Raw genomic sequence first — 22,940 nt, 5'->3', positions numbered from 1 at the left:
TTTAGACAAAAACTCTGGGTCCTCCTCCAACAGGGTCAAAAACCAGTCGCACATTTCCATATGGCTATCAGGATCATCTTTTGATATGTAGTGTAACTTGTAACTTTACGAATGACACTCTCTTTTTTTACAAAATCCTCCATACTGTTGACCGAGAAACTCTCACTTACAAGCTTGTTCGGTGAATTGATTTTTTTGTACTAGCAGACATCTTCACCAAAATCCCTTCCTCTACCTCTTCTGAAGTTCTCGGACGTTCATATCTTTTAGCATCAGCAACACTACCTATAGCCTTGAACTTTGCTAGCAGTCTGCCAACTGTTGTGTGCAACACTGGCTCTTGTTGAGGATGCCTCACATTAAATTCATCTGCAACTTGTTTACGAAAGAATCCTTCTCTTCCACAAAGGAGGATAATCCTCTTCAGTGGTCAACATCTTTCAGTCCTGCAACTAAAATACAGAGTAAAATTAGCAAAATCCCTATGGTGCAGGACTTTTGGGACACTTGTACATTACAGTATATTAAATCCTATTAAATGCTAAAAACATATTTTAGGTCTTGATTCAGTAACAAATTAAAGTACAGCTCATATTTGCCTTGATGATGATAGCAAAAGTATTAATGATAATTTTTTTTTTGTTACAGAGAATTTAGCTCCATCGGAACTTAAAAAATTGAGGAATAAGCAAAGAAAGGCAAGACGGAAGGCTGAATTAGAAAAGGCAGTACAAGTGGCTGCTGCTGAAAAACGTGAGCAACATAATAAATCAAGACAGGTTGCGGCTGATACAGAACCAGATGCTCCGCAACAGGATGAATTGATACCAGATAAATTGGCCAGAGTAAGTAGTAGTTTCATTTTTGTGCCTAGAATCTATTTTGCTTTTGATCTGAATTAGATGAAAATATTGCTAAAAATCAATAACAAAGAACTGCTTTATTCTTAAGTAGCTGCAATACTTACATTAAAAAAATTGTTATCTGTTTTTGCACATCATGTAAGTATCCACAGCAGTTCATAGTAACAGATTTATTTTTTCTGATTTGTAGAATGAGTACAATAAAATTTCAAACGAGATAACACTTGCTCTGAGATTTGTCAAATGTTGAAATAACATTTCAACCAGAGCTACCTTCAAAATGTTGATTTAATTTGTAGCAAACTATTTGAGATATACTGTTTGATGTACAGAAGTGGAATTGCCTTTTGTGTCAAGTTATATAACCAACTTGACACAAACTAACCACCAACCATATCATCTAGTCATCTAGTTTGGTTTTATGACAGAGGAATTTCATTTTATTTTAAATTGTATGTCATTATTTTATGTTAAATTAAATGACTAAATTTTTAGTTTACGAGATTTTAAATTTAGGAGAGACTAAATTTTTAAAACAAGGAGATTAAGAAACATTCATATTGTATATAAAGCATTAGTAAAAAGTTGATTTTGAAAACTCAGCTGATTTCTTTTATTTATTCAATTTTTAAACATTTGAACAAAAGTTCGCTGTTAGATATAAACAGCGTAAATTACCTCTGCAATGTATCATTTCAGACTATGTGTACACAGACATGTGTACAAAACACTTGGAGGAAGAAATTACTTGCTGAAAAGTTAGTTGATCTAGATGGTCATTGATGTATTCATATAAATAGATCATGATTGGGAGGTGAATTCTGCAAAATCTCTTTGTTACAGTGTGGTTTGAATAAATATATATATTTACTGGGTGACAAGTGAGTAGAACTAAAATGGTTTCTTAACATGTGAATGTATTATTATTCTATAGTGATAGTCACAGCTCTTTTTTCTATCTGTTAGAAGAAATTGATAGCAAAGGAAAAGATTGCAGATTGCCGCACCAAAACTTTGGAATTGAAAATTGACCTATTATGAAATGCTGTATGGGTTTTTGGGAAACCAATAATGGAAGTATTTTTCTTTATTAACAAATCCTGATAAATAAAAGTGGTTATTTCCATCACTCATTTAGTTTTTTATCAATCCTTGGTTTTCATAGTATTATCCTTGAAATATATTCATAATTAGAATTTTGTAGAGAGTAGAATTGTATGCCTTAGTAAAATTCAGTTAATCCTCAGAGTAATATGGACTTTATTTAATGGCTTATCATATTTATTACCTTACATGTAGCAACCACTAGCCTCAAAAAGCTGAACTTGGGGTGGTGCAGCAAAAACTAGTTTATAAGCAGATAATGAATCCACAACAATTTAATGCTTTAGTCACCTACTGGATTCTAGAAACTATGCCTCTTTTCCCTTGTTCAGTTCAAAGTAGCTTGAAATGTTGCCAAATCACCGAATTCAGTAACACACTTATAATTTTAACTTTTTGCATTTCCAAGTTATTAATATATTTCATAACAGTGTTTACTATAAATTATATATATATATATATAAGAATATTGATATATTGCTAATAATCAATGATTTAAAGTTGTTTATGAATTTATTGTTTAATGTTATTTACATACTGTAAGTTGCTTATTTTTTAAACTACTATATATGTTTATAATTTTTTTTCAGATGGATGATCCATTAGGGCAAGCAATCAGATTTTTACAGCCACTGCAACAGCTTTGTGCTGATAAAATAGAAACGCATCTAATGGCTTTTGAAATATATTCTAGGAAAGGTTAGTCCGGTATTAAGAATTTAGTAATTATTAATGTTAAATTGTTATAGAGTGTTATTAAGGGAAGAATAATGGGTTATTAATGGGATGCCATTATAACATCTATAATTCTTTGCTGATGAAGATGAAAATGTGTCTCATTAGCAGGGTCACCTGCCTGAGCTTATTTGCTGCTCCAAGCAAACCATTTCATGGCTGACCCATATTTTGATGCTAGTGTCAAATTAAAATTTGAAAATTTTTGTCTAGTTTATCTGAAATAAATGATCTCTATTGGAGATGAAAAGCTGATTGCAAAGTCGAGAGTTCTAAGGTTCAAATCCTAGTAAAGGCAATTACGTTTTACAAATTTGAATACTAGATCATGAATACCAGTGTTCTTTGGTGGTTGGGTTTCAGTTAACCACACATCTCAGGAATGGTTGACTTGAGGCTGTGCAAGACTACATTCATACATATCATCCTCACTCATCCTGTGAAGTAATACCTTACATTGGTTCCGGAGGGTAAACAGAAAAAAAAGAAAAGATGAAAAGAAAATAAAGTGGATTTCAAAATTTTTTATTTAGAAAAAAAATGTATAAATATAAACTTTTTTCTCATACATACATCTAGTTGTCTTTAATGCAAAATTTTTCAGCAGCTGTGCAAAATTGAGGGTTATTGCTTTTGACTCTACTGAAATGATAGATAAATTATCTATCTTTTATCTTCTTGATAACTAACTGACTGAGAAATTGTGCTTCTCAAGTAATTTTTTATTATCTTCAATTTTGAAAAGCTTCTATCTCCTGTTCCTACTGATAGAACTATAATTAAAATAATTCTCAGATCCACAGCAACATTTTGAGCTAAATTATTTTTAGAAAAAATTCCAGTACTTATATTAATGGTGTGTTCAGTATGAGATCCAATAAAGTTAACAATTCATCGTTGTTCAATACCACCAATGTTGGCATCTGAATTATCATTTAAAGCTTAATAAATGCAAATGATGGCAGTGTTGGAGAAGCTGTTGTTTTATAAAGCTTTAATTCCCAATGTCATAAAAATTCAAATTTATCAGTATATTCATTTATTTGTTAAAAATCTTTCCTCCCCATAGTGATACGTGAACAATGTCCAGTATGTAAAAGAAACATTCTATTTAATTTTTCTTGGCCTGGTATTTTGATTTGCTTGAAAATTTAGCAATATTTAAATTTTTTATTAGCATACCAGTTTCTTTTACGATATTTTCAAACTCATATTATGTACGAATATCTTTAAAATAATCTAATGTTTTTTTTTTATATAGTGGATTATATGTTTTACAGAATTTTACTGACTACATTTATTTACTCTATTTAAAATATGCCAGATTACATCGATGGAAGTGAAATTAAAATTATTAATTTTTTTAGCATGATGAGAAGCAGGTGTCAATGAAATATGTTCACTTATTTGAAATAAACTGTCATAAATTTCTCCAATTGAATATTTAAAATGTCTAATTGCATCTATTCTGCTTTGCCATCTGGTTATGCTCAATGTTTCAAGCATTAAATTATTTGTTAAATTACTGTACTTTTTCAACATTGCTCAATGTGGAATTACTAAAGTAATTACAAATGGACTGAACTGTCCCAAAAAATGAAATATCTTCCTTTGATTATTTTAATACATCATTAATTACTAAATTCAATGAATGAGAGTGGCAGGGCATGAAAAAAGCGTGATTATTTAAATTTAAAATTCTTTTTTTGCACGCCTGAGGTTTATATACTCGCATATTCGCACCATTATCAAACCCTTTGCTATTTTTTATTTTTATTATTATTTTTATTTATTTGCTAAAGAATTCCATATGTATCTCTAATGTTTCTAAATTTTTATTTGTAAGAGCTTCTGTACTTTTGCACAGAAGAAAAGTTAAAAAATGTTCTCGCATTTCAACTCTTGTGTCCTCTTCAATGTGAAAATTGCAGGACATTTGACATGTATTCTACTTCACTGATATCTTGCTGTCTGTTAACAATATTAGAATAATATTTAACTTTATTTAAAATTGGCAATATCTTATTTTTTGCAGCATAAGCTGTTTGGTTTTCCTAAATAATGAATATTAATTTCTTTATTTTTAATTCTTTGACATTTCTCTTTAATTATATTAACAAGTTGTGCAAGTAGTTCAACTGATTTGAGAAAATCTCCATTATTGTTTTCATATAACAAATGAAATGTACCAAGAAATACAAGACATTGTTCTACCAAAAAATTTATTATTACTACTAAACATTCAAGAACAGCTTCCCAAAGGACGGTTTCTGTATTTATTAAGTGTTAATGCTTTGCATCAATTGTCTTACCAAAATTTAATCTAGCTGTTAGTTCAGTCCATTTCATAAATGAAGTCATGTGGGTTTTTTGAGTTTTCATGATCTTTTAAATTCTGATGAAAGTTATGCCAATCTTTGAAATCAGATTATATCAAAAGAATGTTGGAATTATTAAATTGTTTGCAGAAGTAACAAAACACAGAATCCTTGATTGCAGAATATATTGCCCAGTTTCAAAAAATGTTTTCTCCATTTATCAATATTTTTTATATGTAAGATGGCATACATTGCAGATGAGAATCATAACAGGGTACTGAAATGTTGGATTTATTTTAGGGAACAGTACTGGCCTGTAATTCATCAGTAATCATCGCTGGCCATTTTCGTGGACCTGTTACAATATTTAATATTTTACTCTCAGATCTCATTTTCTCTTCAAAATTGCATTTCATTAAAATTTCTTCCTAAGAATTTTTTCTCTACTAAATTTATTTATTAAATTCAGTACTTGTTACTGTTTCTTGGTCTACGTTTTCTTCATTTATCTTTATGTTTACCAGATAATTATGAAGAGAAGCTGATAATTTTTGTAAATTTTTCTGATTTCTTGCTGTTTATAAGCAGCTCCAGAATCTTTTTATTGTTTTTGACATACATTTTGTCCTGAGTCATAAAAAGTTAGTATTATTCAAAAAATTCTAGAACCTAGGACTCGTTTCAGAAGAAAGGTGTTTTTTTTTTAATTGTTCCGAATCAAGCTTCTTAATTATTTACTTTTTTTCTGTTTAGCCTCCGGTAACTACTGCTTAGATAATTCTTCAGAGGATGAATGAGGATGATATGTATGAGTGTAAATGAAGTGTACTCTTGTAAATTCTCAGTTCGACCATTCCTGAGATGTGTGGTTAATTGAAACCCAACCACCAAAGAACACCGGTATCCACGATCTAGTATTCAAGTCCGTGTAAAAATAGCTGGCTTTACTAGGACTTGAACGCTGTAACTCTCGACTTCCAAATCAGCTGATTTGGGAAGACGCGTTAACCACTAGACCAACCCGGTGGGTTCTTAATTATTTACTTACGTTCACAAAAGATAACCACAACAGTCAACACAGCAACAGGGTATATAGTAGATATTATTTAATTACTGTTGGAAATTTTAAAAAGTACAATATTTATAACTTTATTATATACATGACAGTTAAAAACACATCTATATTGCTGAAGTTTAAGGCTATGCTATTGTATATAGCAATGTGGAAAAGCCACACTTGGCAACATCAAATGATTCTTGCAGGAGTGTCAATACTGTATACTTTGGTTGCAGTTTGTTATAAAAACAAACTTTGTCAATATGATTATTTTGGTTTATTTCCTAAAATAAGTTGAAATGTGAACTACTAATAACGTTCTGGTGAATTTATAAGTTTATCTATTATGACTCATAACAATACTCATTGCACAGTATTTAAAATTACCTAAACATGATTGTTTCGAAAAGATAATTTACTCTTATGCTTAAAAAGTAAACTATTTTTTAAGTATTGGCAGCTATATAGATGGAAATTTAGAAGTAAAAGAACATATCTGTTGCTTAGTCAAGCTATGACTAACTAAATACAACTAACTTTATTAAAATGTTTGTTTTTTATTTGGTTATTTTTGCAACAGTTCTTTTACATGTTAACATAGTCATTTATTTAGACGTCTTCCAAATATATTAAGTGCGTATTTGAATATTAAGTTCAGAATTCAGTTTGTTACTTTCATCTGCGTTAACATATATTATTAGAAAAAATAAAAATCTGAAGTAAACGGTGATGGAAACCCATATTAAAAATTTTGGTTTTCTTTGCTGTGGCTTTGGGCCCAGCCCTGGCCACCAGAAAACTTAAATTTTTTCACCTCTTTGTTCTAGGTAGATATCTCATTGATTACACTTATACCCATGTGAATTTTTTAACTTTACCAATGTGATAATATTTATTGCTAGCTTTATCTAGTTAAAGCTAGCTTTTTAATTAGCTTTCTAGCTTTCTAGCTAACTACTAGCAATGTTTCACGTGTACAGTAGATTTTTGCATGATGTTTTGTTGTCATTAATATTATTAATTCACCACATAAGTTTGATGCTTGTATAAGGGAATACTTAATGAAAATTTATGAAAAAATCAATAAATACTGGAATTTGAATCCGGAATGAATGAATTGAATGGCTGTGATATTACCATTCTACCCCTAAGATTAGCCTCCATGATGGGGGTTTAGTAGATAACTTTTTTTTTAAGAACTGCTTGTTCTTCCACTGGCTGCTTACTCAATTCAGTTACTTCAAGTCAACAGTTAATTTAATTCCTCATTAATTTTATTAATGAGAAATTAAATTCACCCTAGACAAATTAGTTTTTTATTTTTGCGATTTTACTTGCTCTTGATTTTGAGTAAAAAGGAACCAGTTTTTTAAATTTTAAAACAATATTTAGTGTACCTTAGAAAATACCATGTTCAAAGGCATGTACAATTGTCATTTGTTCTAAAAGAAAAACATCTTTAGAATGTTACCCTGGAGTTCTTTTTTACATAATTGCAATGTAACAAATTACCCAAATAAATTTCTGCCAAACAACCTTTTTATACATACCAATCAATAAATAAAAAATGTAACTTATATAATTCTGGATACATACAGAATGGGAATGATCAAACTTTGTCACCACATCACCAGACAAATTTCCCATTTTTACATTAATTTGCGTGTACTGTTGTTATACATCGCTCAGCTAAATCATATTGGTGTAGCTTAATAATCAGTATTTTTAATAATAAACTTTATTCCTTCTTTTCCCCTTCTCTTAACTTCTTCAGTGTATGTTCTACCTTTACAGTACATGTTTTCTATGCTTTATCCTGCTACATAGCCTCTGCTGTCATGACCTCCATTGACTGACCTTTTGTCAGTCCTGCAAGTTATAAATTTATATAGCAGTCCTAATTTTATCCAATCTTCAATTATCACCATTAAAAATACTTTTTATACCTGACTCTGTATCTGATGTAATTCTAGTGTCTACATTCAGGTTTTCAAATTTGATTTTTTTGTGTGAACTTGAGACCATATAAGAAAAAAGAGACTTTCTGTTCCATTTGATATAGTTCAAATCTATCTCACTCTTCCCATGTAAAATAATTTCATCTGTTATTCCTAATGCATGATATTTTCATCATGTATGTATACGTATATAAAGAGTGTCTCACGAAGACAAGGTAAGAGTATCAGGATGTGTTCTAAAAATGAAAATAAAGAAAGACGTTCATATAAACTTAGGTCCAGAAATGCTTAATTTTCAAATTATACCTTGTGAAAAATTGCTTACAGATTTTTGCTTCGAGGGTAAAATTAAGCCATATTGAAATTCTTATTTGAATTAAGGGAGTAAATTTGATTTACTTCTTTTTATATGACTCAAAAAATTTAATAAAACAGGTTTAAGAAGTATAACCAATAATTTTAGATAAAATATTACTGCAAAATAAAAAGTTGATGTCACAGAACATTATTTTGTAAATGTGATGTACAATAACTTGTTAAATTTTCAGTAGGAACTAATAAAATTTTATAACAAAATTTGCTGAGAATTTAATTCTGACAAGATCTATGCATTAACAATGTCAACAAAAAGATGAATATAAGAAATTTGACTTTTATTAAAAACAAAACAGACCGAAAACGCAAAAAAATTACTACATTACACTTTTAAATTTCACTTATTGGAAATTATCTAGAAGCAAACCCAATTATTACAAATAATTGGTAAATGTGTGTGTTTAGTACCTGTAAGTATTTGTATATACAATGTAGCAGGTAAAAATATCCCCCTTTAAAATACTAAGGGGTCTAAGGTTACTTGTTAGACTGGCTGAATCTGCCGTCAGTTCATATGACCTTTGAGATTCTTTACAAGTATAATTAATAATCGATTTAGTGAATAATCCAATTTGCTCTATATTTTACTTTAAATTAACCACCAAAATTTTGGACATAATGCAATCAATCGCCTTATCAAGAACAGTAACAAAATTTTCAGAAATCCTAACAAAAAAGTAACTATTAGTTTGAAATTTGACTTTAACTTGGGTCATTGCATTCATTTGTTTGTACTTTAGTCTTAGTAGGACAAGAGGTTAATGTCTCAAAGCTATCATGTAATGTATTCTTATTTAATTTATATATACTTAATCGGTGTAACAATAAATTTTCACTTGTTTTCACAGAAAAACCATTATTGATGCTTCAGTGTGTAAAACGAGCGTGGAAACTTGATCCTAACCATCCCGAGGTACATTCATGTATAGTTCGTTTAGCAATTGCGATGGATCGTTGGAGAAGGACAGGTGTCCTCTCTGAGACTGTAGTTACTGTAATCAATAAACAGATGGATCCAATATTACTGAAACGTACACCGCACCAAATTAATTCACAGTTCCTAAAAGCAAATGTTAACGATTTACCTGCTACTTTTCAAGGTAAATAATAAATATTATATTATTTAATTTTTAATATGCAACTGGAAGTTGTTAGTGCAGTGTCACTAAAATCTTGTTGGGTTATGTTTGTAGTAAGAAATGCAGTTTTTTAATTTAAACTAAAGTCTATATTGTTATTAATTACATTAAAAATTGATACAGAAGAGATACGGTAAAAAAAATATTTTTTTATGACCAATTGAGAAAAGAAATAAAACTCATATTTGTTAGTATTTACTGTCTAAGGTATTGTCTCTGCAGGATAATTGAGAGTGTTAGCAAATTTCTACTGCAAGCAAAATGTGCATGTGATCTGGTAGGATCTCATATCTGAGATATGTTTAAAAGAAGGCTGGTGAACAACCAGTTCTTATTTTTCTTCTTTTTACCTCATTGTGCAGTAATTAGGGAAAGAAATCCGCCTAAATTATTGGTCCATTATTACTGTTCAAATACTTATGATATTATCAAGTGGGCAAGTTCAACTCACTTGTTATTAAAGAATTCATCGGTACTTTTTCAAAATTTCATAGAAAAAAAAACAAATGGTGAAATTTTTTTATCACTTTTGTTATTAATAAGTTGCGTTTAATTTGAATATTTAATCTTAATTAGAAGAGGTAAGCAAGCGTAGGTTATGTTTTGGTTTGATTATATTACACATACAATAGTACACAGAATCAACATAATTTAATCTTCGCTTGCTAATCTCATCTAATTAATGTTAAATATACAATTTATTAATAACAAAGGTAAATTAAATGCAATAATTAATGGTAGTTAAAAATCAGCGCAAATAGAGTATCTGTATATCCCAAAAAAAAAAAAGGACTAGTTAGTCATATGCTTTCATAAGCTGTCCGAAAAAAGGCTTCTTTTCTTGCCTCAAAGAGGATGTGTTCTGAACAAATTAATAATTTTGAGGTGTTATTTGTAAGATTGTAATCTACATCTTTTTACAGATGGTTCTGCTGCAACTTCTGGAATATCAAAGGAATAACCTAAAATCTTAGAAAATTGAATCTTTTGAAGAGAAGAATCAATGCTAATATTAGTAATCTATGAAACTGGTTCTTATATTTTACCCAATTTAATTTACATTACAAGTACTTTAAATATTGATGGTATGTAGTTTGCTTAACTGCAATAGTATTTTTTAGATGTGGCAAAAAAAAAAAAAGTATATTGTGGATTTGAAAAAATTTCTCTTTTCATTTGCTTTCTTCTCATCTCATGATGAACTGATTGGATTGAGCCTAGATTCACTTCTCAACATTTATAATATATTTCAGAATAAAACTTGTAGATGAAAAATGCCCTGTAGAAAACTTGCTGTTGAGAAGATTTCATGAAAATGCAAAATTCTGAAGTATAAAGAGAAAGCAAAAAGATTAAAATACAAGTTAAGTTCTGAAAAAAAGAAGCATAAAAAAAACCAAGGTTGAAATATTTGTGGTGACAACGGCAGTTTCTTATATTTAGAAAATAATGTAGTTGATGTAAAACATCAAAAATAGTATTTCTGTTGAAGTAAATTAAAAAACTGAAGTATACACTTTATTTCAGAGCTAGCACTGGCTTAGCTGGAATGCAAACATCAGCTGAAATATTGGGGATTTAATTGATATGGGAAGGAGTAGTAAATATGTACAATATGCAAAAGGAATTTGATTTTACAAAAAGAAACAGGAAAGCAACGGTCATTATCAATTCAAGGCAATTTTTAAGAAAGTCCTACGTATTCTTATACCTTTATTTTCTTTTAGCCTAGAAATTTTATCTTTTGATTCAAAAAGTCTCTAGTTTTTGGATTAGGGAGTCCCATTTAAAAGTCCCAGTCCGATGTTTTAAATGGGTAAAGAATTACATGTGTTTTTCTGATTTTATCAAGAAAAACAGTACTTTACCTGAAAAATATTCTTACAATAAGTATAATAGTATAGTATATCTGAAAAATATACTCACAAAAAGGTTCAAACAATATAAAAATCATTAAAATGTGCTCAGTAAACTTAAAAAAACAATAATGATGTTATAAAAATTTTAACTTATTAGGTTTATTAATATTTTATATTGTTTATTTTCTAGGTGCTAGAATGATGTACCTGCTTGATCCTTCAACACAATCGACTGCCATTAAACTTGTTACAGATTTAAGTCCTTCAGTGAAAAATTATAGCATTCAGGTAATTTACTTTTTTATTTTTAAATTTTTAATCATCTTTGGTAAAAAAGAGGAGGTTCAAGTTTTTTCTTAAAACCAAATATGCTGTTTTCAATGATTCTTTTTTTATTTTGTAGAGGAAGTTCTTCCAGATAACTCATTCCGGAAGTTACTTTGAAGTTTCTTCCAGATGACAGAAGATGTTTCAAACAAAAAAATTACATGACCTTATAGAAGAGTTAATGATTTTTAATTATTTACCATCTTTATTTATTATTGGATTTTTATATTTTAATGACATTTAACCCGACATCTGTGTAATGTTTAAATTATTTTTGCACAGAAATCCAAGAAAACAGGTTGAAAAACTAGAGGTAAAAAAATTATACATATTTTCCCACAATTCAGTTACATTTATTTAGTTTATTATTGGTAGTTATTTATGAGACATATTCATAAAGTAAGGGCGGTCAGTTTATATTTAAATATTAGCAAGTCTGAACACAGTTTCAGGCATGCAGGGCCAGGCCATTCATCAGCTATTTAAGCAATCTCCATACTCAGGTCGAAAAATCATCAATCTAGTTGATTTTCATGGAACGTGGCTCAACAATTACAGCTGATGTGTACTGCGAAACGGTTCACCAAACTGAGATGTGCAATCCAAAATCAATGACGCGGAAAACTGTCATCCAGCATAATCCTCCTTCATGATAATGCGCATCCTCACACCACTGCCTTAACCAAGAAGAATTCAGAAGATTCAAGATTTTTGTTGGGAACTTTTTGACCACCCTTTTGACCTTGTATCTAGCGACTACTTCCTCTTCTTGAATTTGAAAAAGTGACTTGATGGACAACAGTTTGAAAACTGTTAATTTTTTTGACTCCTCTTACTTTATGAGTATGCCTCTTATTTAAGATCATAATTTCTTTTTTCTTCTTTGAGGTGCCAATTTCTCAAATTTTGTTTTTCTTATGATTGGCTTGTTTAGTTGGCCTATTCACATTTTAAATTAAAAAAAATTGTTAAAACCAGTCTTAAAATTTTACTAAAATGTAGAAGAATATTAAATCTTTTCATTAAATTTTAACCTTTTGAAATCTGCATCAAATTAGGGGTTAGTAAGTAGTTGGGTTTTTAATGCAGACAAAAAGTCAAAATGATGGAAAAACTGTGTAGTATTAATTTTACTTTCAGTGCAGTATTATTTAAGGTACCCATTGTGTTTGTTATAAAAAAGTTTTTAAATTGTTTTTACTTTTCTGAACGATTCCAGTTATTTTCATATTGATTTTGAAATTAATATTCAGTAATTTATTTGGGTACTTAGTCCTAAATGTGGTAATTTTACTTTTTTCATCTTAGCTAATAATCATTACTTTCAAAGAAATCAATTCTGATTCTTACGTAGTCTTACATATAATTTACTTAATTAAAAGTCTGTTGCAATTATTAAATCTCCTGATTTAAGCACTCATATTCCCACATGTATATATTACCATAAGAAAAACTGATTTGTATTATTACCTCAGTATTGTATTATAATTCTGTTGGGCAAACTTAAAAATTTTTTTTCTATGATCATTATTTATTTTAAAATTACCGTTTACAGATGTGTACTAAAGTACTAAACGCATTATGTTCCGGAGAGTTCGGCGAATGTGCTGAAGCTAATGCTGATTATATGACTAGGTGTCATGAATTGTACCCGTTCGCTACAGCATTTCGACCTGCTTCCAGTAACAGCACGAATACAGCAAACACTACAAATACAAATGCTTCATCACCATCATTTACGCCTATAATAAGTGCACCAACACCGACATGGGGTGTTCTTGAGAGTCAAGAAAATTGTGTCAGCAACTGACCCCACCGGAATTCTAGTGGTAAATACCTTCTTATTTTTTAATCTTTTAATTCCTCTATGTCGAAAATTAAATCTCTGCATTAATGTAAATTCCTTGTTACTTTTATTATTTTTTAAATTAAAAAAGAAGTTGGATGGTAATAAAACTGTATAAATATCTCCTAGAAATTTTAAATGTTATAAAAAGTAAATACAGTAATATTAAGCTATGGTTAAAATGTCTCAAAATAATTAAAGCAAAATGTTATTTTATGACTTTCAGCTTGCCGTGGGAAAACACAAATGTATTAGCTAAACTTAAAAACTTGTATGAATCATTTACATGTCACCCATGGTGAACTACCTTTTTACAGTTTACCTCCATATCACATTGTAATTTATATAGTAGTTTTTTTATGTTTGTTTATTTATGTTATATTTTAATATTATTTTACATAAAAGAAACAAAAACTAACTTTAAATATAATCACAAGAAATACTGAAACCATGAAGACAAGATGAGCACTATGAAAAAAAACGAACTTACCATTTTTATTTGAAAATTACTGGGATATCCCAGAAATTTTCAAATAAAATTTTATCTCAATTTTCATTTTAAAATTGAGATATCCATGGACTACTTGAGTAGGATTAAAAAAACTTTTCTGAGTGAAGGAACAACTTAAACTAACCTTCAAGCCAGCTGCCTGAACTCAAATAACAGCAATATTAAAAAGGATAGACATTTGACACGTCAATAGACCATCAATTTCTTGACAGAATTCAGTATGACGTGTTATCGAGTCATTAGCACTCAACATGTTAAACCTGAAATTAAGATAATTTGTAATAATGTGACAATCAATTTCTTAACTGTGACGAAACGATTTCTTATTGTTCATCCAGATAATTCATTAACTTTTACAACAGCTAGTTTATTCATTTTCTCTGGTAGTATAATAATTATTTGTATTCTTTCATTAATAGCCACATTACATGACATTATGTATAACACTATTTTTACTCTGTGCTTTTTTAAAACAACTGTATTTTTCAAGCTGTGTTGACTTCATAACTCAACACACCAAAAAAACCTGTAGTTAAAATTATTTAACATTTTTATATTCTTATTAGAGCATATACTAAGTTAAATACTAATAAATCACACTTAGATATGTGGCTTATTTTAATTAAAAAGAATAGTTTTAAGAGGTGTAGATATAAAAGTTGTCAAGTAGACACTTTAAGTTTGAAGCAATGATAGTCATGACAGGGAAATGATTGTTGTTGGTTGTGTTTATCACACAATCAGTTTTGTTATATTCTTGCTTCTTCTCAAAAATTAGCAACAGTTGGGTGTTTTTACACTGCGATCATTTTGTCGTGCACATCATGATACTAGCCACTATAATTCCACAATGGACTACAACGGAGAGATTCTCACATTTTATTGAATTCATGGAATGTAATTATGCACAACTGGTAATGTTTTACAGCTAATGTTAGAAATGTCCACTATTTTTCTGAAGGCAGGTCCAAACCCTTCGCACAATATTTTTTTATACCCTTCGTAGGACATCAGAGCTAATGTAATTCATCTCTGCAGTAACTGTTTGCTCCAGGTCATGTGGAGTACGTGGGTTTGCTGATATACACGTCCTTTCGAAAAATCTCATAGAAAAATAGTCTGGTGGCTGTAAATCAGGGAATGAAGAAGGGCCACAACAAACCTTTTGATATCATGATATCATTAAACATTTCTTTCAAAAATATCATGATCTTTTTATTTTTTCATCATGTATGGCATGTTTCCCCATCTTCTTTCAGGTAACAATAGCGTTCATCAGGCCAGTGAAGAGCTACAAATTGCATAATTATGTCCTGGTATGCTGGACTGTCAAGGGTTTCGTAAAAAAAATTGGGCCCACAATTCATCATCAAGAAATCTTAAACCTCCTACCATTGCACACCAAACCTATGCACTTTCTGTCTAAACCTACACAACTTCTGTGAATGCAGTGGCAGTTCACGTAAGATATGTGGATTTCGTGTTTACCAATATCTGTTGTTCGGACTATTGATATAACCGCTAAGGTGAAAATATGCCTCATCACTAAAAAACAACATTATCCATGCTGCACTCACAACCATCCACCCATCAGAAAACACATCATCCATCCCATTACTTTCTGCCTCGTTGATAAACCACTGGCAGTGTCTTATCCTTTAAAACAGTGTCAGGGTTTCAGTCCTGAATGTAACATATTTGGTACGCATATTGATCTAAATGTCCTTGTGGCTTTGTGTGCACTCCATACAACATTCCTGTCTGCGATGATAATTTATGCAAGCCTTTCCATGGAGACTGTTCAAGTAGTGTGCAATAAAATGATCACATTGCGTAATGTGTGTGTTGTCATCATTACTGTTCAGAATATATCATTGAACAGCGTACAATCGTCTTGAGACATTAACGTCATGTAAAAAACCATATGATGAAATTACAATGAAAAGAGAACATCTTTCTAAACACTACCAGCTTTTTCTGCAAGAGTTGTGTTAAGTATGATCATCATTGTGAGTTATCAGTACTAAACAATGTGTAATTGTACATCAAATCACACGTTTATCTTTTTGAAGTATATTATCCTGATCTTGAATGATTTTGTATGGTTGTTTCAATTCCCAAATTTAATAGTTTGATGATTAACTAAGCTATTAGTATATAAGGTTGGCAAAATCCATTAAAATTAAATTTTTCAAGAAGTCATCTTATTATTACTATAGACAATATGAACTTGAACTTCTTAGTTTAATTTTGAGCAATATCTTATCTTTATGGATAATCTTAAAGCTTTTTTATACCCTTCATGAACTTCAGGTTTAGGAATTCCTGATTATTAGTTGGATCCAGATAATACTTTTTTGATTTATCGATAAAGGAAACTTTTTATTTCTCTTTATACGCGTGTCTCCTGGCAATAATCCTTTAAATGCACTTTCGTTTTTTTATTTTTTACAGCTTCGATGATCTGAGAATTTAATGTAATTTTTAATAAAATTTGTTTAATTATTTTATAATAATCCTTAAGTTTTGTCTTGAGTGGGAGTGTCACCTGCAGGAAAAGGAAACAAAAAGTAAGCTTGAAAAACCAATAAAAAATCATTCAAACACTAGATCGTGGCAAGCAGATAACGTTGTCAGTGGGAATTCAGTATAGATCATTCACCCAGTTACATTGTTGAATTAAGTGTTTGCATCTCTGTATTTCAGAACGTAATATTGCTCTCAACAGTCTACCTTTCGGGATAATCGGACAACCCTCCTCTCCTGAGCTTGTCATATTAGCAAAATTAAAATTTATAAAGAAACATTTTACATACATTGATATTGAATAGTTTTTAACAAGTAGTAATAGCTATAATTTATAGTTCCGGTACAACAAAATTTAAATTATATTGCTTATGAATTGAGGATAAAGCTCTCTGAACCATATTGTCTATTTTTTTTTTCAATCAAAGTTATTTTTTGATAGATAATATCAAACTATTTTTAAAAATAAACAAATATGGCATTTCACATATAATAATTTTTTGTATGTTTCTTTTACAGTTCAGGTAAATATTGGTGTACAGGCATGAATCACTTTGGACTAAGAGTAATAATTTTTCGTGTCTGTCTCTTCATGCGATATATTGGTGATTGTGATAGATATCGTGTATATGTGTGTGTATGATACCACTTTGAAGAGAGTGACAAGACACCAGGCCTCTTTCATCTTAATATTACATAATTATATTATGATGCATAATATTTTCATATATACACACCCACACACACATACATATATATGAGTGTGTATGTGTGTGTGTGTATATATGTATACACTTCTTACCTTAAGTATTTTTGGTCTGTTAATAATAGTGATGATGATGATACGGTATAAATTAAATATTGATATTAAGAGATAATTTTGTCATTCATGTTTTTAACAAATTTTTTTGTCCCTCGCATCTTGAGATCTGAATTGATCATTTATATATTTATAACAAAAATATTATTAAAAGAAGAAAAAAAGGTTTTGCATGATCAGTTGAATGTCATAAAAAAATTCATAAAATGTTATTTATAGACATCAATTTCATCATTTATAAAATTACATAAAATATATATATAGTAATGTTTTTCCGTTTTTACATAAGTTGTAAAATTAATTTTTTAAATTATAAAAAGAAATACCCAGTTACTGATAGAAAATAGTGTAGTATTCAATTTATTTATGTCTATATTTCTTTATATCTTGGTTATAGTCATTTTTTGGAGTCAACATTGTGCATTTTAAATCAATTACTGAATAATGAAATTCATTACTAAGGTGTATGCATATTTTGCGGAATATCAACAATATGCATCATATATGTACCATTTATTCATTAGTATTAGATTAAAAGGATAATTTAAAAAGTAAAATAAACAGTATAAAATGTCATATGTTTTAACTCTTAATATGTTTTGATTTGTACAGTTTTATTGTACAAACTCAGATTTTTCCTTCTTTTTTTTACTTTTCGATTAATATAAAACTGATCTGTATATTTTAAAATAAGTTAAAATCTGTATTTATTATTAGCAAAAAAACTGCTTAAACTTCGCTCATTTAATACTTATCTGCAGCAATTAATATCGTTGATGACTAAAATTCTAACACGTGTATACTAAGTAAAGTAAATAAATATTCAACTTTAAACATGAAATTATACTTACTTCATGTAAAAGAAGTACAGTGTTTATTGCGTTCAAAATCTGTATTAATACTGTAGAAGACAACTTAGCATAGGCATCCACATATGCTTACTCAGTCTTGTCGAATTCATATGAATCTTAATTTGTGTGTTTAATAAAGAACTGATTTTTTTTAAAGGTATAGCTAATAAACATTACATTGTGTTTGAATATGCAAATAATATTAAAAATAATATAAATGACATTAGTGATATAACATATACAAGATGAAAATACGAAAAATGCTCTATAATTTAGCTGTGAAGATGAATCCCCATCTTTTTATACTGTCAGTTATGTGAAAAGATTATACTGTAAGTTTATTATATTTTATAATATAGGCAATTATAAATTGAGCCATTTTTTTCTCAGGTTATTGGTTCCTGTATTGTGCACAGTAGTGCAGCAAAATATCTGGAAAATGATTATACTTCCAAAGGAAGTAATCTAGCGATTCGATCGACTGCTTAATACATCCATTATAGGAGAAACCTTGTCAGGGAAAAAATTCATCGATTATGACCATCTTGTTAACAGAAAATTTATCTTTTTTAACGATATGAGGTTCTTCTGCTTCAGACTCGAAGAAATATTTCTCGGATGTTTACATAGCATTCTGAAATCATTATCTTAGCAATACTATTGCGATTGTTGAAGTTCCCTAACGCTCAAAAGAGTAAGATAGCAGCACGTCAGATTATCACTTCAGTTTTGAAGTGGCTTTTTTTCGTGTTTTTTGTTGTTCCAAAGAATAGAGTTTTTGCTTATCAATAAAGCTAAAAGTTAAACAGAAGCTTCCTTGTTTGTTTTTTTTTTATTTGCTTACAAGCGCTGGATTTACAGTTATCTTCAATAAACAACAGAAGCTTATGTCTTGGTACAATCATTCGCTCTCTTTTTATATGAATAAAATCAACAACTTCAGTGATACTTGAGATTAATGTTTTAAACTTTTTTTTTTTGAAAATTGATTATAGAACTAAGTATTAATGAATCTGAAGAGGGAAAAATAAAATTAATCATAAATGTAAGTTAATATAGAAATGAATAATGTAAGTTACTGGTTGTTTAAAGAGAATGAATTTTAATGCCTTATTAAAAATCATCATCATCATTATAACAGGCTTTATGGTTTTCATTTTTATTAATATTTGTTTTTTTTTTTTTTTTATGAAAGCAATACCAGACTGTTTTACATAATGTAGTAATGTGTATATGTAAATATACATTATAAAATATTATTTATATTATATAAAAATATATATATATATAATAATAATATATATCATAATGGAACATTTAAAAATTATTTATATTTTTTATTTCTTTTATTATTATTATTATTGTAATTGTACATTTTTATTACTATTATTATTTTTTAATTAAATAATTAAATGATTACGATTGTTAATTTATTATTATATTATTCGTATAATTTATTACGATTTTTTAACCTAAAAGACAGATGATAATGAGTTAATGACTGGATTAATTAAGTAAGTCGAAAAACTAAAGTGATGTAAAATAAATTGTGCATTTTTTTATGATGTTATTAAGAAATAAATAAAGTAAATAAAAAATTCATTAAAATTATAGATAAGTAATAAAAATAAGTACACACTATTCTTTATTAAATTTTCTTGTATTTATTATTTTTGTTTTTAATGATGGTACTATTATATCACTTACAATAAATATTTAAAAAAATATTGTGAAACATGTAGAAAGTTTTCCTTTTTATATTTAGCTGTACGTATAATATAATTATTACAATATTATAATTAACAATAATAATAATAATGATAATAATACAAAATAACATATAGTGAGTTCCAAATAGCAAAACAGCAGCAGTTTTGATGCATTTTTTGTTGATTATACAGAAGGCCATTTTTAATTCAGATTTTAGTAAAACTATAATATTGTCAGAATAATCAGAATTAAAAATGGCGTCGCTTCTGATTTAAACTCTAGCTAAAATTGCTCTTTTGTACATTCTATGAAAAGAGAGTGAGGATGCTATGCTGTTGTGTTAGCTGGATGATGTGGTAATAATAATTTATTAACTTAGACAAAAGTCAGTGTTATTAATTCATTATAAATAATAAATATTATTTCCTAAGAGAAAAAATTAATTAAAAATCTACAAACTGTTATAATTTTTTATTTAAAATCAATTTATTTCTTTAATTAGATAAAAATTTTCTGCTTGTATTTTTTTTTTAAACAGCTATAATGCAAATAAATTAATATATATATACATAAGGTATTATAATAAAATTTTATAATTAATTGTAATAGTACTGATATTTTTTGAGATTTTATAATATTTATTATTTTATTTATTTTAATGCTTTAATTATTAATAAATTCATCGTACATTTTATCTTCAATTTACCAATAAATTTTACTGCTGTGTATAAAATTTATAGCTTATTTTTTAAAATGAATATAAAATAATATTAATTTTAATATATGCTATTGTAAAATTTTCATTATTTTGAAAACGATATGGTATGTATTAGAAGTTATGAAGCAGCATTTTTTTTTTTTAAAGGGATGAAATGTAATCATAGTTTCTTATATAATTAATTGTTAAAACATTTAATTTTCCTTGGTCTCTTAACCTTGAAAAAATAAACTATTCACATCAATGTATTACTTTAACTCATTTACTGCTGATGAAAAATCAAGACTGATTTCACTTCGTATTAGTTAAAAAACTGAAAATATGTAATTTTTAACGGTATTCCTAGATTATTACTACAAAGTAAGTTTTTTAATATCTGTAAGTATAGTAGATACAAAAAAGTTTGTAATTGATTTTATATTTAATATTTTTTGCTCAGTTAAAAAAAAAAAATTATGGATTTTCATTATAATTTTTTTTATTTTCCCCCTTAATTTTTCTACAGTCGTGTAATAAGTAAACATTGAATTTTAATGAGGAATCAGTTATAGGCACAATAAAAGCTTAGGAAAATATTTGTTTTGATATGTAATTTTAAAAAATAAAAAGTTCCAACTGCCATTTAGGGATTTTTTTTTTGTTATGAATTGAAGGATTAAAATATTGTTTTTATGTGATAAACTCAGAAGTTAGAAATCCTAGGTATCTAGTTTTTTTTTTCTGAAAATTAATCAAATTTTTGTCAAAAAACGTTTTTAAAGCAATTGTCTATGACCAAAAATGACCAACTGGCTCTTTGATCTATTATCTTGTTTTTAAATCTGAAAAAGTAATATTTTTATACTCATTTTTCATTTTCATATATAACTTATTACGAACGCACGAACGCTTTGTATCTAAGAATGTTTTAAATGAAAGTTTAGAGCTTTCAGTTGATGACAATTTGGCTTTTTATTTCATTCTGTATGACCAGGAATGAAAGAAATACAAAAAAAAATTGATCTGTAAAATATGTGGATTACATAGGATTTAAATTTTTTTAATTCACAAAAAACCATTTTTGGACTCTTCAATCATTAATATATGAAAATTACTTCTACCTGCGATTGGAAATGTTCAGTTTTTTAAATTATATGCCAAAATATTTTCCCTTTTTGCCCCTAATTAGTTTCATATTATTACACCAATATCATATGCTGATTGTACTGTACTTATTTACATTTTTCTTGACATGTCTGACAAATAAAAATAACTATGACTGAATGTGTTTGCACTGTTTGAGTGGTAGGAGATTAAGTTTAATTCGAATAAAAACACAGCGGTGTCTTTGTACCATAAACAAGGCAAAGATAATTCACTCTTTTATTTTAAGTAGTATGATACATGTTAATTGACATAATCATTTTCATGTTATACGATACTGAGGTTTGAATAATCATTTATCATAAGTGTTCTTGGCAGTGAATGGGTTAAAAATCATTCTTAGTTATGTATACTTGCAAAACATAAAATATAAGATACTGATGACAAGTTAAGTTTATAGAATGTAAATGTAAACTAGACTGGTGGTTAAAGCTAGCCTTTGTGGTTAAAGAATATTTGACCACGTGAACATACCAAATTGAATTTCTGTTTATCAGTAAACTAGAAGATTGACAATATTATTACCAATGTAATAAATTAAGTGGTTCTTCTATGGAAAAGAATGGAATATATTAGAGCAGTCTTGAACGTTTGATGATGTGAGGAAAACTATGGGAATGTAAATAACTAAATGTAAAATAATACAACTACAGAATTAGGTTTTGTTAAGTATAGATTTTCTCCCTCTCGGGTTGAGATTGTTTCAAACTGGTAAATAAATTTATTGACCATCGAGCACTGTAGTGTACCCACTCTTTAAATAATATAATGTACTCCCTTGTAAAAATTCAACCGCTTCTAATAGCGAAATCAAACTTAGCGGCTAATAAGTATTGATGTATATATACTTTTTAATTTTATTATATTAATTTTAAATAAATAATTTCTTAAAATTATAATAATTTTCTTTTTTAATTTAAAAATGTTTCACGAAGGTAAAATAGTGGGTTTAAATTGCTTATGGTCCCATAATTGTAATTTATTATTCATTTGATTTTATTTTTTATAAAACTAAACATTTTTTTTTTAATAAATAAATTTCTGTATTTATTATTTATTGAAGTGGAATTTTTGTAGCAT

At 28.2% G+C, this 22,940-nt stretch overlaps 1 protein-coding gene across 3 annotated transcripts in view; it reads left to right on the top strand.

Moving 5' to 3' along the window:
- The window catches only part of Naa15-16 (N-alpha-acetyltransferase 15/16), a 375,203-nt gene that overhangs the window by 320,235 nt on the left and 32,028 nt on the right, over nucleotides 1-22,940 (top strand). The window contains exons 12-17 of one of the 3 annotated variants that reach the window (XM_075378544.1): nucleotides 649-845; nucleotides 2,558-2,666; nucleotides 9,259-9,510; nucleotides 11,599-11,696; nucleotides 13,291-13,564; nucleotides 17,138-19,551. In XM_075378544.1, the coding sequence (XP_075234659.1) occupies nucleotides 649-845; nucleotides 2,558-2,666; nucleotides 9,259-9,510; nucleotides 11,599-11,696; nucleotides 13,291-13,545 (911 nt within the window). In that variant the 3' untranslated portion in view covers nucleotides 13,546-13,564; nucleotides 17,138-19,551. Of the gene's footprint in view, nucleotides 1-648; nucleotides 846-2,557; nucleotides 2,667-9,258; nucleotides 9,511-11,598; nucleotides 11,697-13,290; nucleotides 13,565-17,137; nucleotides 19,552-22,940 lie in introns of those variants that run through there. The other 2 variants (XM_075378545.1, XM_075378546.1) reach the window with 2 other exon arrangements.

Source organism: Lycorma delicatula, chromosome 11, assembly GCF_047948215.1.
Source record: "Lycorma delicatula isolate Av1 chromosome 11, ASM4794821v1, whole genome shotgun sequence".
Taxonomy (NCBI): domain Eukaryota; kingdom Metazoa; phylum Arthropoda; class Insecta; order Hemiptera; family Fulgoridae; genus Lycorma; species Lycorma delicatula.
Note: the sequence above shows the minus strand (reverse complement) of the source record. Positions and strands in the feature narration are given on the sequence as shown.